Below are 15,184 nucleotides of genomic sequence, written 5' to 3'. Positions count from 1 at the left end.
TGACTCCGTTCGGAGTGAGGCAGATTTGTACAGACAGCAGCGGGTGCATTCTCCAGTCAAACAGTATAAAAGGCGAACGTGTGATCAAAGCACGCGCTATGGCGGAGGAGAGATCGCGGCGGCTGGTTGCTCCGTGACGCGAGGTTGATTCTTTTTTTGAAGGCTGGTTAAAACAAAACCCTTCCCTGACACACCAGTGCTATTTACATTTTCACTTCATTTTGCCAACCTATGAAAACACCGGTTTTTCCACGCGCGCATTCCATTCCAGATGACTGAAAAGCCTTTTCAGAAACTTTTGCACAAATAAGCCAACATAAACAGAGGCTGGGGGCGACGTGGCGTGTTTTAAAACCAAAGATACATTTGTTTAAAAATAATTTAATGAAGCTGGCACGTTTTTAAAGCAGCTGTAAGCGATGTTGGCAGTTCATACTAACAAAACACCTAACAGGCAGGGGGGCTGCAAATGAAAAATAAATAAATAAACTAATTTCACAATTAAATTACACTCAGTAAGATAAGCAGAGGTGCACTGTCAAGTGTGTTGGATGTAATCTTACAGTGTCTTCTCATGAAGGTACTACCTAAACACAGCACTAATAATAATAATAATAATAATAATAATAATAATAATAGTAGTAACAACAACAACAACAATAATAATAAAGTTAATTACTATTCTTTAATACAGATATTTTAAATCAGATTTTTTGAACAATTTCATTACAAAAAGAAGAAACAAAGGCATAGCACGATGAGGCGAGTGCATGCAACTTTGTGCACTTGCGGCGACGTTAATCACTGCTACCACAGAGTCCTAATCCAAAAGGAGTTAAGTGCTTAGGCCTGCATGCAGCTGTATACCCATCCTGAGCGCCCGTACTCAAACACTTAGATAGTGTTGTTACATACAATATGCCTTCATAAATTACAACCATGTCCTAACCAGCAGTACAGAGAGAGTTCCCTCCTCAAAGGCAATGCGGTGTGTTTATTTACACAATCTCTTCCTGTAGCGCGTACACATATGTGTGTGGTAGAACTGCTCCGTTTTGTCTCCGCTTCACTGTGGGTAGGCTTCGATCACCATGGCATGTCCCTGCAAAACATAAAAGAATTACAGCTTGCACAGTGTTTGTAGGAGGTGTGTGTGTTTGTATACCTGTGTGTGTGTATATAACTGTGTGTGTGTGAGAGAGAGTGTGTGTGGCATGCAGCACTGGTGGCAGCATATCGACATTGGGCCACCAGTGTTTATTGCCAAATGATGCCACAAGAGGGAAACCTTGTGGCTCTGCCATGACCCCTTCACTGACTTTTCATGTGAGAAAGGCTGGGAATATTACATGTTCAAGTTCAATTTGCCCCCAACTATCAATATGCATTCATGTATGTATGCAGGTTGTCTGGTGGGGTCAATCAGGAAAGTTGTCCTGAGTCAGGAGAGAGAGTGATCTTCACTCATAAATGTTAGAATACTTAAGACAAATGTATGTTTTCAGAAAGTGTTTGCATTATTTGTTTGAGTAAACGATCAAAGTAAAGGTAAAGGTCAGGTAAATTATGCTTGCAGTCAATTTATAAATCTAAAATATGTAAATCTAAACATGTCCCCCTATTATATTGCAAAATGGTTTGGTCTTAAGGGTAGCTGTACCTTACTCTGTCCACACCTGCTTATTTACAAAATCAAGTCGTCAAAATTTCAAATCACAAATTTGGAGTTCATAAGCAAAAAGGAAAGAAGAAAAAAATATGACATTATGCAGGCAAGGGAGCAAATGGCTAAGTTTTTAAAACAAGGGACATGCTGAGGCATCAGAAGAGCAAGTTGGAGACATTGTTGCTACGTTTGCCACTTTAGTCAACATGTGGCCCTTATCATGTACAACAGCCTACTACTGCACAGGCTAACGCTAGCTAGCTGGTTGAACTTTTTTCAACTGAAAAAGACGCCCTGAGCTGCAATAAAAAAAGGCCGTTTTACTTTTCACATTCGCTCACTTAGCCTACATGTGTCATTGTCAGCGGGTCGTGTTTGACACGATGTTAACTTTAGACTTTCAACAACTCCTCAAATCCAAATCCTTGACATTTGCTAACTTAAAGTTTGGAAGTGATTATCTTATGAGTGAATAGGGTAAGCTACTAATGTGATATGATTTCATACAAGCCTGTATTTTGATGAGGGCCAAGTTGCCATAATAATAAAGCATGGTGTTTCAGCGGCCCGCTGAAATAATTATGCATGCATGCCGGCCCTGCATGTATGTGTGTTACATGCAGGGGTTATATGTGAATGTCAATAATGTGTATGTATGGGTCTTCATACCAGGGTATATTCAGTGTGCGTATTTATGAATGTGCGTGTGTGTGTGTGTGTGTGTGTGTATTTATGAAAGTGCGTGCATGTGTGTGTGTGTGTGTGTCATACCAGTCCTCCAGCGGCACATGCTGCCACCAGGCCATACTGCCCCCCCTCCTTCTGCAGCCTGTGGGCAACGGTGGTGACCAGCCTGCAGCCAGTGGCTCCAAACGGGTGACCCAGAGAGAGAGAGCCCCCCCACAGGTTAAACTTCTCCATTGGGGGGGCGCCCACCTGAAAAATAAATAAATAAACCCCACACACATCAGAGTTACACACACATCAGAGGTACACACACACAGTGTCATACCTCACAATGAATAGCAGATACACCATAACTTAAAAACATTTTCAGATATACATAGATCAGAATCAGAATGTCTCTCTCTTCCCCCCCCCCCCCCCCCCACACCCCCACACACACACACACACACACACACACACACACACACACACACACACACACACACACACACACACACACACACACTTACCTTAGACTTCCTTCCCATGTAAGTTTGGGCAAACCAGTCAGAATCCATGGCTTTGAGGTTGGCCATTATCTGACCCTGAACAACAAAGAAAAGGGGGGGTTACAGTAGAATTCAGTCATGAATACAGAAAACCAGAAACCAGCACAGCCCACTGAGACTCACACTGAACCAAAGACACACACACACACACACACACACACACATCTCTTAAACATGCCCATAAATAAAGCAGTGGAAGATGGATTTGTCTGGCTGAGTGTGATCAATAACTGCTGATATGTAAAGATGGATGCTGCCATGCGGGTTTGTTTATACATACATGCACATTTACATAATAGTTGTCTGTGTGCGCGCGTGTGTGTGTGTGTGTGTGTGTGTGTGTGTGTGTGTGTGTGTGTGTGTGCTTACAGCGAAGGCCTCGTGGAACTCAAACACGTCAATGTCATCCATGGTAAGTCCACTGCGTTCCAGAGCTTTAGGACTGGCATAGGTGGGCCTGAGGAAATGGGACATAGCGGTATTAACACGTACCTGTACAAAAAGTGCACGTGTGTGTATGTCGAATGGATAATCTTAAGTACACACTCGCAGGTAAATTATGTTCAAAACCACAATGAAACTAAAAATGTTAAAAAAAAAATAAAAAATGGCCAGTTATCATGGCACCCGTGTCACTCACCCCAGCAGCAGCTGGTCTTTGGGATCCTGGGACACGTACACAAAGTCTCTGCAAAAATAAACAGGAATTACAGCAACACAGCCTCATGTACACTGCAGTAGAGGCTGAGACAGTAGCTCAGAGAGAGAGAACGTTTACTGACATCTTCATGAAAATGAGGACCGCTGTGGCTTCAGGACTAGTGAGAAGCTCTGTGTGGAAGAACCGTGTGTGCATTTTGCCCATCCCACAAGCTTCGGTTCCAGCAGATCCTCTAGCAGCACCATAATAGTCTGAAGAATAGTGCGGGATTCCTGTACTAATGAATAGCATTCTTCTGTAGCATATGTGTGTGTGTGTGTGTGTGTGTGTAGAGGACATGTTCTTGTTAAACTAGTGTGTATTGGTTTCGTGCGGGGTATGTGCGTGTCCGCAGACATTGTGTACCTGAGGTAGGCTTTTGGCTTGAATCCCATGGCCAAGGCTTTCTCTTCCGACATGATCAGGACAGCAGAGGCTCCATCGGTCTGACAAACACAAATCAAGGTCAGCTTTGTTTCTATGGTCCATTTACATCGACTAGTTGTTCAGATACAAATAAAGAAATGCTACAGAACAAAATAAACAAATCAAAAAGGCAAATATCACAAATGAATTAGGTGAAATAATAATGCATTATGGTGTTACAAGTAAAACATTTTCAGCAGTGTGTGTGCGTAGACTGGTATCACTGTAAAAGTCTGAAGGCAGTCGTATGTGTATAAGTTTAGTTTGCAGATAAAGTGCTCTGAGATTGGCTGGGTGTAGGTAGGTGGTGTAGGTTGGCTGCTCACCAGGAAGGAGGAGTTGGCAGCGGTGACTGTGCCATGGGGTTTGATGAAGGCTGCCTTCAGCTTGGACAACTGCTCCATGGAGCTTGGGCGAATGCCATTGTCCTTGGAGACAATGTCCTTACCTAATCAGAGACAAGAGGTGTTAGTGCTGGACTATAAATGTCAAAAGCCACACTGATAAGAATACAACTACATCACTCACAGAAAGATGGGTTAGATATGGTGAGAACCAAGAAGGACAAGAGTTGAAAAAGTGAGTAGCAAAAACTGAGCTTGTCATTTGGGTTACCGGGCACTTTGAAACTGATGACGTCGCTGAGAAGCCCGGCGTCCTGGGCCTTCTTGGCGAGGGTGTGTGAGCGCAGGGCGAACTCATCCTGCTCCAACCTGGTGACACCAAATGCAGCAGCCAACCGGTCTGCAGAGTGACCCATGGTCTCAGCCGTAGAGAACTCAGCCACTGCAGGCAGCTGTGGAGCAAACCATAGAAACTTAGTGACTCAAACAAGAGAATCGTGGGAGATGTAGTTTCTGTGCAGTCCAATGTGAATTATGCTGCTTCTGATGTGGTACATGGAGAAAAGTGAAATACTATAACAATGTTGTCTTCACAACTATGGAAGCCTTATGTTTTGTATTCCTCTGTCTAAGTAAAGGAAAAAGTTCCTCCTAAACTTTCCACTCTAGAGACTCCAAATGGATTTGATGTGCATTGGTTTCTCCATATTTAAATAAAACACATCTGTGTGAATTTCCATAACATAGTTTGGGGAGTTTCTTCTACGAGTGCTTGCTGGGAGCTCTAGGGTATAATCCATTGTGATACTACAACTTCTGAACGAAGAAGAGAAACGGAACCAGAATATTAAAATCCAAAAAGACTGAGAGCAGCAGTAAGCCTAAACTTAAACTTAATGCACCACAAGCTTAACATAATACCAATTCAATCCAACCGGTTTTTTCTCCCCATTTGCCATTCTGTGTTAACTCTGTGGCTCTGCAGAAAGTAGGGCTATTAGTAAAGAGGTGCATGCTGGTAGTTGTAGTACCTCAGGGTTGAGGTGAGCCATCCGGATGGAGCCGATCAGGGCTAGCCTCTGGCCAAGTGTCTTGGCCTTGTTGAGGGACAGCATGGTCTTCCTCATCTTACGGCTGTGGCGGATGGGAACGTCGGACATGAACTCTACACCGCCAGCCACCACTGAATCACACTGGCCCGCCGCGATAAGCCCCACACCTGCAGAACGCCACACAACAATCACAAAAGAATTCCTGCATCAGTCACTGAGTGACATTAAGACACACGAAACATACCATCATTTTGGCAGGACATTGTAGTGGTCATTTTGAGTAAAAACAGAAGCATAATGCCCCATCATAACAACACATCACTTGACTTATAAACTTGGTTTTACATGCAGGCCATTTTCATTGGACTGAATTACAAAACTGCACAAATGTACAATTTTTTTAATGAAAAGTTAAATTGCAGGTAATATGCAAGTGTCTCAGTCTTTGGACCATGGTGATGGTGGTGGTGGTGGGGGGGGGGGGTTAGCCATACCTGTGGTCATGGCCTGGTTAGATGATATGCAAGCCTGGGTGACTGTGTGGGAAGGGATTTTGTCTGAAAAACCTGCACCAAGAGCAGCCTGAAGGAACAAAAGGATAAATAAACAATAATCACTTAGGACACAAAATACACAAACATTCAACACACACACACACATATTATGATTCATATATACTGTACGTCATATATATGTGACTCATATACTGACTAATTCAGCAAACCTATTTTAGAGTGACAGGGCCACATGTCTACGCACACCATTTCAGACAGAGAATACCGTAGCAATGCATTCATTCTGTGCAGCTATAAAAAGCTGAGTTGCACAATGCCTTACAGAGCAGTCCACAGTAAGAGAACAGGAGAGTTGGAATAGTGACAGGCAGCAGTCTGCAGGAAAGAGCACTGGGGTACAACATCTGAATACAGAGACATACCTGACTTTACCAATGCAAGTGTAGCGCTTAGTAAACAGTTGACAGGGCAGGACACATACAATCCTACTGCTAATACACAAGTGTAAATATTGTGGGTGAAAATGTAATACCCAGAGGGATCACAGCCATTCTGTGACCTTGTGGCAATGGAAAAAAAGGTCTGTCCAGACGAGGGGCTGGGCTAAGAATAGAAGAGCTAATCTGAGCCAACTGGAGATGAGGGGCAAAGTTTACGTCACACAGCATACCTGCACGGGCTAGATTATACCACATGGCCAAGACCACCAGAATCCAAACACTGATCTCCTCTTTGTCTTATTGAACCACAAACATGGGCTTTATTTTAGGCGTAAGGGAAACTGGCAGCTAAAATGATCATAGCGAGGTCAAAGTGAGACAGGTTGTACATAGGCAGACGAAAATGAGCCTTAACCTTGCTTGGCAACATAACAGACTTAATTAGCAATAATGCATAAATGAAGGTCAACACCGTGACAACAGTGGTGCCCTGGGAAAGAGACGCACCTCTCTGGCCACGTTGCTGGTCTTGACCTCCTGGATGACAGTGCCATAGACGATGTAGTCCACGTAGTCTTTAGGGATGCCGGTCTTGGTCAAGAGACCCCTGGAGAGAGCAGGTAGCTAGTGAGACTAAACCTCCTTAGTAGGACCCAAAGGGAACAATATATAGACACATACTTATACATAGACAAAGCTACTTTCAGAAAGTACCTTTTCCGCTTTCATAACAGACAAGTCATCAGTGACATCACCGGTGTAAGTCACTTGCATGCTTATGGATTTTTACATACTCTATATGTTACGCAGATGTATGTATCTTAGGTTACTGTAGCCATGCAGACTTGCAAATGTTTATATTTGATAGTGTGGTATGACACCATTTCAACTGGCTTGAAATGAAATGTAAACAAGAACTTGTGATCTTAAATGATGTGTGAAGGGCCTTGAACTTGCTCTAGCGCTTTCGCCACCTCAGCTGGAAGGAACTACTTTGGCTTATTGTTGTGAGGATCAGAGAAACCAATCACTTACTGTAAGGCTCCTCTGGCAAGGTCATGAGGCATAAGATCAGCATACCTGCAAAGAGGATACCAGTAAATCAACAAACTGAATATGGCAAAACAAGTACCGCATGTAAAATAGCCATAAAACAACAGAATTAACTGCAACAATATCACACATCACAGATGATTGTATGGGGTTATGGCTGGCATTGGCACACGTAGTGCTCTGAGTATGACAATTTCCATAGCATGTGCGTGGTGGGATTATATTTATGAGAATGCCACTCTCCACACTTACGAGGTGCCAGACAACAGGAAGGGTGTTCTCACTCCTTCCACCAACACAATGTTCTTCACGCCAGGTTTCGCAAGGGTCTTCTTGCTCTTAGCTACCATGAATATAGAGGGGGGGACAGAGTAGAGGTCAAAATAGTGCACCTATGTATGCTTCTAATTTAGCGAAACAAGAAGGTAGGGGTGGGGTGGGGCGATTTTTCGATTTCTCTCGAACGATTCTGTCTCGATTCAGAAAAGTTCATAATCGATTTTTTAATAAAAACATTTTTTTTTTTTTTTTTTTTACACATTCATTTTTTGTTGAAATGCAAGCTGCATCGATTATTGCATTATTTCATAGAAAGTCATAATTGTGACAAGGAGAAACTTTTTCTCTAATAAAAAAAATAGATCTGTTGATTTTCTTTAATTATCAAACACAAAGTAGGAAGTGATTTGAGACTCTGAGTAGCAAACTCAAATGTTTTAAAAATCGAGATGCATCGATAATCGTTTTATCGGTTTAGAATTGATAATCGGTTTAGAATCGAGAATCGGTTTAGAATCGAATCATTGACCTCTGAATCGGAATCGAATCGAATCGTGAGGTGCCAAGAGATTCCCACCCCTACAAGAAGGCACCTTCCTATAACAAACTTTGTAATGCACGTAAACTGCATCTGAGAACTTATGGTGATCACTGAGTGATGCCTAAACATTCAGATTGAACTTTCTCATGCGTTCTTACCTGTTGCATGCATTTGAGACGATGTACTGAGAGAACGAGTCGCTATAAGGGGTAAGAAGCAGGGAACAGAAAAATGGAAGATAACAACAAAGTGAAAAAAAGTATTAATGGCCACACAAAAAAACGCGTTTAGCATAACTAGAGAGGTCCTTGGGCAATAGGCCCATGTGAAGTGTGTAGGCCCTTACCGAACTGCACGGCCCAGGTACTGTTAACCGGGCAGTTCCGGACAGAGTTCATCAGCATGGATGTCATTTTGACCTTAGAAAGACAAGATTGTGTAATTAACTCATAACTACACAACTCATACAACACATGTATAGTAGCCTACATTGGCAATCATACAATTGTGGCAATCGTACAATTCTGAAGGTTTTAATGACGCCTTTCGATAACCAAAGATACATTTGTAGTCGGTTAAAAAATATGGGAGCAGGTTTGCCAGATGTAACGATCTTAAACGTTATCCGATTGATAAAAACAGACCCCCGTGATTAGTCTTGATATAAAGTTGCATCATGCCACCAGCCTAAATATCAAAGTTCACTTTTATTTAGAAATGTTTGAATCTTTGAACATTAAAATCAGTCCCCCCAAAAGTGACACAGGACTGTGGATGCTACGGTCAGTCTGTCAGTGAGACGACCCCGCCCACGAGTCCCAGTGACCCTTCACCTAGATCCATCCGATCTCAGGGTTGAATAGGGCACAATTAAGCACATCACAAGCTCATAAAGAACAGCAATTCAACACATACAAAGTTACGATCGTATACACAACAATATGAATTCAACGAACCAAAAAGACCCAAATCGCCATATCGAGGTGACGCAGAACTAGCGTCAACCAGCTAGCTAGCTGGCTAGTTAAGTAAGTTATTGGTAGCACAAACATGCTAGCTAGCTCAACAGCACCCAACAGTAGGTGCTAACAAGTCAGTGCAAGTCATATTTCAAAGACGTTTTCAAAACGTATGATCGTAAGGAGAACTACGAACGAAGTTGAAAGCAGTAACGTTGTAAGAACTTCAATTTCTCCACAAATTCTACTTACCTTTCTAGTTTGTCAACTGATAAGCTCTTGCCCCTCTGCCTAGTTTTCTCTGCCTGTTCAGCTTCTGACTACAAAAATACTTCTGTTCAGAAGTCCCTAGCTACATGACATGTGATGCCCGTATCGAATGCCTTTATGTATAATTATATTTTGTGCTCACGGACTCAAAAAAATTACAGACGTAATAACTACTAAAGAAATACAGTTGCATTTATTTTTTAACTCGTGTATCCCCTCTGTGCGTCCTAATTTTCATATAAACGTTCTCAGAATGACAACGGCATCTTCTTGGTTACCTCTAGCAACGCTAGGGGTCCTCATTCCGGTTGACTCGCTAGCACTTCGGTTGTCTCAGCGCTAGCCTTGTGTCATCGGATTCCTCAGCTGAGATGGCAGGCGTTCGAGCAGTGGGCATTCTCTCCAGGTTTGCGACCAGCAAATATTCCTGTTTTTCAGGTATGGCCTTACTGAAATACTTATGGTCCGCAGTGCTTTGGTCTTAATCTTTGTTTGCAACTTTGTGGTTAAAAAGTCTTCGTGGACTTGAACTTGTTCGTGCTAATAAAATAGCGGCAACGTCAGCTAGTCGTCCCTAGCTTGCTATGCTAGTAGAACTTCGTGAACTTTCACCCACTTCCTTGAGGTCCATAATATAAATGTTGTGTGAACCCAAATTAATTATTTAATAACAGATTGGTGTCTGAAGTATCTTATTTTTTCCTCTTTAGAGGCGAAAATGCTATATGTATTACTGCAGTGTAACTTATACTGGCACTCAAATGAAATGAACGTTAACCACTTTTGTCAGCCTATGAACTGGGAAGTCAAATGTGTTCATCCCCCACTAGCGTCCAACATTTAATCAAGGACCAAACGTTATCATTTCACTATTTAAACTGCAAAACTGTATGCCGATAGTTACTCTGACGTATTAATGATGGTCTCAAAAGTTCATATGTTATATGTCATTAACTTGAGGGTCCAATGTAACTTTGCAGCGAAATGTTGTGACCTCCAAAGAGGTCATTGGTTCATTCTAAGAATTGATGTCAAGAGGAGGATGCGTACTGTCTGTCAGATTATGATCAGGAGCATTGATGTTCTTTCATTGTTTTATCCATTATGTTCTTCCACACACATTTCTTGTCTTGAATGTGACTGGCACCTTTCAGGAGGACAAATACATACACACCTGCCTGGCAATTTGTCTCAGTGTCACTTGATTTTACAGAGTCTGGGGCAAAGGTCAAGCCAGACCTGTGTCCATCTGGGGCAAGGTTCGCTAGTGTAATTCCAGGTCTGTCCTCAAGGGGGTGACCAATAGGAGAGCTGTGGCTAACCCAAGGATCCTACCTTTTATGTGTGAAATGAATGAATGAATGAATGATTGGGGGGGGGGTGGTAGGCGCAACATGGCACATTTTGCCTTTTGTCTCTGCTTAAACATGTGGGTCTCTCCCATTCTGACTTTCCGTCGTCCTGCCTGAATCAGTCATCCCTTACTGCATTTTTATTATGATTGTGTGGTACCTCAACTGTGTTGTTTTGCTTGGTGCTCATCAGGTCATGGAGGCAGAGGCCTGTCGTCATCAGCAGCTATGCTGGGTAAGCACCCGGGCTTGCATCAGTTTCACTTCCTCCTGTTTCTCTAGTGCATACATTTTATGATGTAATGATTCTCTCTCTCTCTCTCTCTCTCTCTCTCTCTCTGTGTCTCCATCCCTTCCTCTCCCTCTCTCCACCAGCCCGCACCCATGTCAGCTATGAGGTTAAAGGTGATGTGGCTGTCGTCCGGATAAATGACCCAAACTCTAAGGTCAGCCTAAAATGCTGCATCACCATCATAATACATTATAATACATGTCCACATTTTGACAAGCTTTAACTGCATTTCTGTTTGTATACAGTGTGTGTGTGTGTGTGTGTATATATGTGGTTTATGCTTATGTATGTTTATATGTATGTGTGTTTTTATGGATACATACATTTTCTGTGACTATGACTACACATACATTTTCTGTGACTGTGACTGCACATTAGAAAATGAGTGTGTTTGTGTATGTGTATATGTTTTTCCCTGTTTCTGCTCCTAATCGTGTGTGTTTATGTGTGTGTGCAGGTAAACACCCTGTCCAAACAGATGCAGGCTGAGATGACGGAGGTGATGGGGGAGATCTGGGGGAACTCGGCGGTAAAGAGCGCCGTGCTCATCTCCTCCAAACCCGGCTGCTTCATCGCCGGGGCCGACATCAAGTAAGATACGCCCGCCCTCCATTTTGTTTAGCTGATCTTTTGTAAGCCTCTGATTTGCATCTGGAACTGCATAGTGTCTCCCCCTGGTAGTCCCTGGTGCATCAGTCAGTCCAAGGATACGGTCAAGAGGAACCCATCGAATGTATTCCTCTCTGGGCCAACTAAAACTCCTGCTAGGCCCATGTGAATGCGTGGACAGAACTTCAACATTACTTTGCTTCATTGACCATATACTTGGACTGCTGAATTCTCAGTCATAGGCTCACAATGGGCCTCATTCTCGAACGCAGTTAAGAAGAATTTAAGAGGAATTTAAGAGGAATTTAAGAGGAATTGGATTTAGGACAACATTTGGCATTCATGAAAGTTTTCTCATCTGGGATTTGCTCTGAACTTCAGAAGACTTTCCGAACTCGAAATGGCAGTCGTAACTCGGCCAGAGTTTTCTCAAATGCGATTCCTTAAAAAACCACAAGATGGCCCCGTGGGCCATCTTGTGGTTTTTTGGGGAATCGCATTTAAGAAAACTCTCCGTGTTAATGAATTTGTGAGAAATCGTTGGTGATTGCGTTCACATCAACTCTACAGATCCTCGGATTAAAGTATCATTAACAATTACGTTTCACATGTAGGCCTATAGTCATGATTCTACGAGGCACTGTGATGTCATAAAATAAATAAAAGCACTACACCGGAATGCTGCGCTCGTCTAGTGAGCGTCGTTTGGCACTGCCGTCTGTGCAAGTACGGCAATCCAGAATTTTCAAGTAGTTCCACGTTGGTGGAACGAACTGCCTAGCACTACCAGAGCAGGCGCGTCCCTCTCTACCTTTAAGAAGCTTTTGAAGACCCAACTCTTCAGAGAGCACCTCCCTTCCTAACTGGCACTTCGACTAGTGCTTAACTTGCACTTATAGCAGTTACATTCCTGCACTTCGTTTTTATTTCCTATTTCGTTTTTCTATTTCTTATGTAAAGTAGTATTTATTGTTACACTAGGTCTCTATTGCTCGTAGCTTGACTGTTCTATCCCTTGTACGTCGCTTTGGACAAAATTGTCTGCTAAATGACTAAATGTAATGTACACGAACACTGCAAATGTAAGTGAATAAATAAATAAGCACTAAACTCAATTACGTTGATATAGCTATAGTGGAATAGAATGGACACATCTACATCCTGCAACAGTCCATCTCTGCACCGTTCAAGTCATAGACATATATAGTTGAAGTTAGATCTGCGTTTACTCGAGGGTGATCGCTTTCTGCTTTGACATGACTCGTTTACGAGTTGCTTTCGTGTAGATTCGGTCGATTCCGACTGCACACGTCACTACGGTTGCGTGCCCTTATAAGGAGCTGGCAGGGCGTCTATGTATGCAAATTCAGGAGCACGAGAACGCGCTTTCAATTTAAGAAAACTCTTCCGGGGGAGCACAGCCCAGAAAACTTCTGCTGCGTAGGACCACATTTTCAAGCGTGCATGAATTTGGCGGATGTCTTTTGCTTACGTTGTTTTTCCGAAGCCCGTAAGAAACATTTCAGAAGAAACTTCAGAAAATGTTCGAGAATGAGGGCCAATGTTCTAGAGGCCATGCAAGCAATTGGAATCCATTTCCATTGAAAGCAGATGAAGTAAATACTTTTAGTGTCAGTGTTATTTTTTTTTTACCTCCTTGCTCCCCCTTCCATGTGTGTTTCCTTTACCCAGTGCGCCATGTTAAAATGCCTATAATATGTTCTATGCTCTAAAGCATAGACCGTGACCCATGTGAGCGATGATAAAATCACTGTTCATTCAGACTTCTGAGACCTCTCTGTACTTAATTAACAGTAGTACAGGACACCTTCAGTAATAGTAACTGATTGAAAATGTCTGTTTCCGCCCTCAGCATGATCCAGGCGTGTAACAGTGCAGAGGAGGTGACCACACTCTCTCAGGAGGGCCAGAAGATGTTTGACAGGATCGAGAAGTCACCCATCCCCGTTGTGGCAGCTATCAATGGTTCATGTCTGGGTGGTGGCTTGGAGGTAAGACTGTCTACTACTTTACTTTCTCAATGTTGTAAATAATGTCTTACATATTTCTGAATCAAGATTCAAAAACAACCCATATTACGATTTTTTTTTAAATCTAGCGATCTGTGATGTGTTGGTTTATTGGTTAATTCTGTGTTTGGTTGTGGTGTTTTTGCTGCTGTTTAGTTTGCGCTTGCCTGCCAGTACCGTGTGGCCACCAAGAGTAAGAAGACCATCCTGGGCACTCCTGAGGTGATGCTGGGTCTGCTGCCCGGAGCCGGAGGCACCCAGAGGCTCCCCAAGATGGTGGGTCACGTACAGATGAGTTGATCTGAAATAGTGAAGCGTTCGCGGGTCTTTTTTTTTTGGCTCGAACAGTAACTCAGATGCCAGTTCTGTCTTTAAGAGAAATGTCATAATTGGTGCTACAAAGAGGAGTGTTGGAACAGAAGTGTGATGTGGTAGTGTTTATATTTGTGTGTGTGTGTGTGTGTGTGTGTGTGTGTGTTTAAGGTTGGGCTTCCTGGAGCCTTTGACATGATGCTGACTGGAAGGAATATCAGAGCCGATAAGGCCAAGAAGATGGGCCTGGTGCACCACCTGGTCGACCCACTGGGTGAGTGAGTGAGTGAGTGAGTGAGTGTGTGTGTGTGTGTGTGTGTGTGTGTGTGTGTGTGTGTGTGTGTGTGTGTGTGTGTGTGTGTGTGTGGGGGGGGGGGGGGGGGGGGGGAGTTTCTCCTTCTTTGTCTGTCTGTCTTTGCACATGTATGGGCGGATTTGTGTGTGTGTGTGTGTGTGTGTGTGTGTGTGTGTGTGTTTTTTTTAAATGTGTGTTTTTTGTGTGTGTGTGTGTGTGTGTGTGTGTGTGTGTGTGTGTGTGTGTGTGTGTGTGTGTGTGTGTGTGTGTGTGTGTGTGTGTGTGTGTGTGCGTGCGTGTGTGTGTAGGCCCGGGCTTGAAGAGCCCAGAAGAGCGAACCATTGACTACCTGGAGGAGGTGGCTGTGGGTCTGGCCAAAGGTCTCGCCAACAAGAAGGTGTCTGTGAAGAAGCAGAAGGGCTTGATGGAGAGTAAGAGTCACCCAGCCAACACACACACCAAGTCCAAGATAAGACTGGGCTTGGCCAAGACAGATTAGGTTTAAATGAGACTAGTAATGATGACCACTAGTCCACTAGTCAATGTGATCAAATCATATAATTAGTCAAACCAATGTACTGAAGCTGTGGTAGTCCTGTGACTCAGCAGTTATGGGCGTTGGTGCACCTACACAGATTGTTGTTCTGCTACGTGCTAGTGTTAATAATAATTGACATTTAATAAAAGTATTGACATTTGCTAATGTATTAAACTTGAGCATAGTTAATGTTTGGGATCTCAGCTGTGTGAAAATACTTGACATTGGGCTCTTGCTAGATGGAGGAACTACTTCCAACGTGTGTGTGTGTGTGCG

General features: G+C 43.1%; 2 protein-coding genes across 2 annotated transcripts in view; one reads left to right on the top strand and one right to left on the bottom strand.

Moving 5' to 3' along the window:
- Window positions 1-666: 666 nt before the first annotated feature.
- hadhb (hydroxyacyl-CoA dehydrogenase trifunctional multienzyme complex subunit beta) lies at window positions 667-9,581 on the bottom strand. The gene is made up of 16 exons (XM_012835617.3): window positions 9,463-9,581; window positions 8,598-8,670; window positions 8,410-8,451; window positions 7,684-7,774; window positions 7,414-7,458; window positions 6,886-6,985; window positions 5,918-6,005; window positions 5,403-5,590; window positions 4,643-4,823; window positions 4,354-4,475; window positions 3,968-4,047; window positions 3,542-3,589; window positions 3,271-3,358; window positions 2,863-2,937; window positions 2,438-2,602; window positions 667-1,102 (listed from the first exon to the last, which is right to left on the bottom strand). The coding sequence occupies exons 2-16, from the start codon at window positions 8,662-8,664 to the stop codon at window positions 1,067-1,069; spliced, it is 1,416 nt and encodes a 471-aa protein (XP_012691071.1). The 5' UTR covers window positions 8,665-8,670; window positions 9,463-9,581; the 3' UTR covers window positions 667-1,066.
- A 216-nt stretch (window positions 9,582-9,797) lies between these two features.
- The window catches only part of hadhaa (hydroxyacyl-CoA dehydrogenase trifunctional multienzyme complex subunit alpha a), a 10,092-nt gene continuing 4,705 nt past the window's right edge, over window positions 9,798-15,184 (top strand). Inside the window, exons 1-8 of the mRNA XM_031581457.2 lie at window positions 9,798-9,918; window positions 11,026-11,067; window positions 11,208-11,278; window positions 11,582-11,715; window positions 13,607-13,745; window positions 13,920-14,039; window positions 14,247-14,349; window positions 14,679-14,801. Of these exons, the coding sequence (XP_031437317.1) occupies window positions 9,852-9,918; window positions 11,026-11,067; window positions 11,208-11,278; window positions 11,582-11,715; window positions 13,607-13,745; window positions 13,920-14,039; window positions 14,247-14,349; window positions 14,679-14,801 (799 nt within the window). The 5' untranslated portion in view covers window positions 9,798-9,851. The remainder of the gene's footprint in view (window positions 9,919-11,025; window positions 11,068-11,207; window positions 11,279-11,581; window positions 11,716-13,606; window positions 13,746-13,919; window positions 14,040-14,246; window positions 14,350-14,678; window positions 14,802-15,184) is intronic.

The sequence above is a fragment of the Clupea harengus genome, chromosome 15, assembly GCF_900700415.2.
Source record: "Clupea harengus chromosome 15, Ch_v2.0.2, whole genome shotgun sequence".
NCBI classification, from domain to species: Eukaryota; Metazoa; Chordata; class Actinopteri; order Clupeiformes; family Clupeidae; genus Clupea; species Clupea harengus.
Note: the sequence above shows the minus strand (reverse complement) of the source record. Positions and strands in the feature narration are given on the sequence as shown.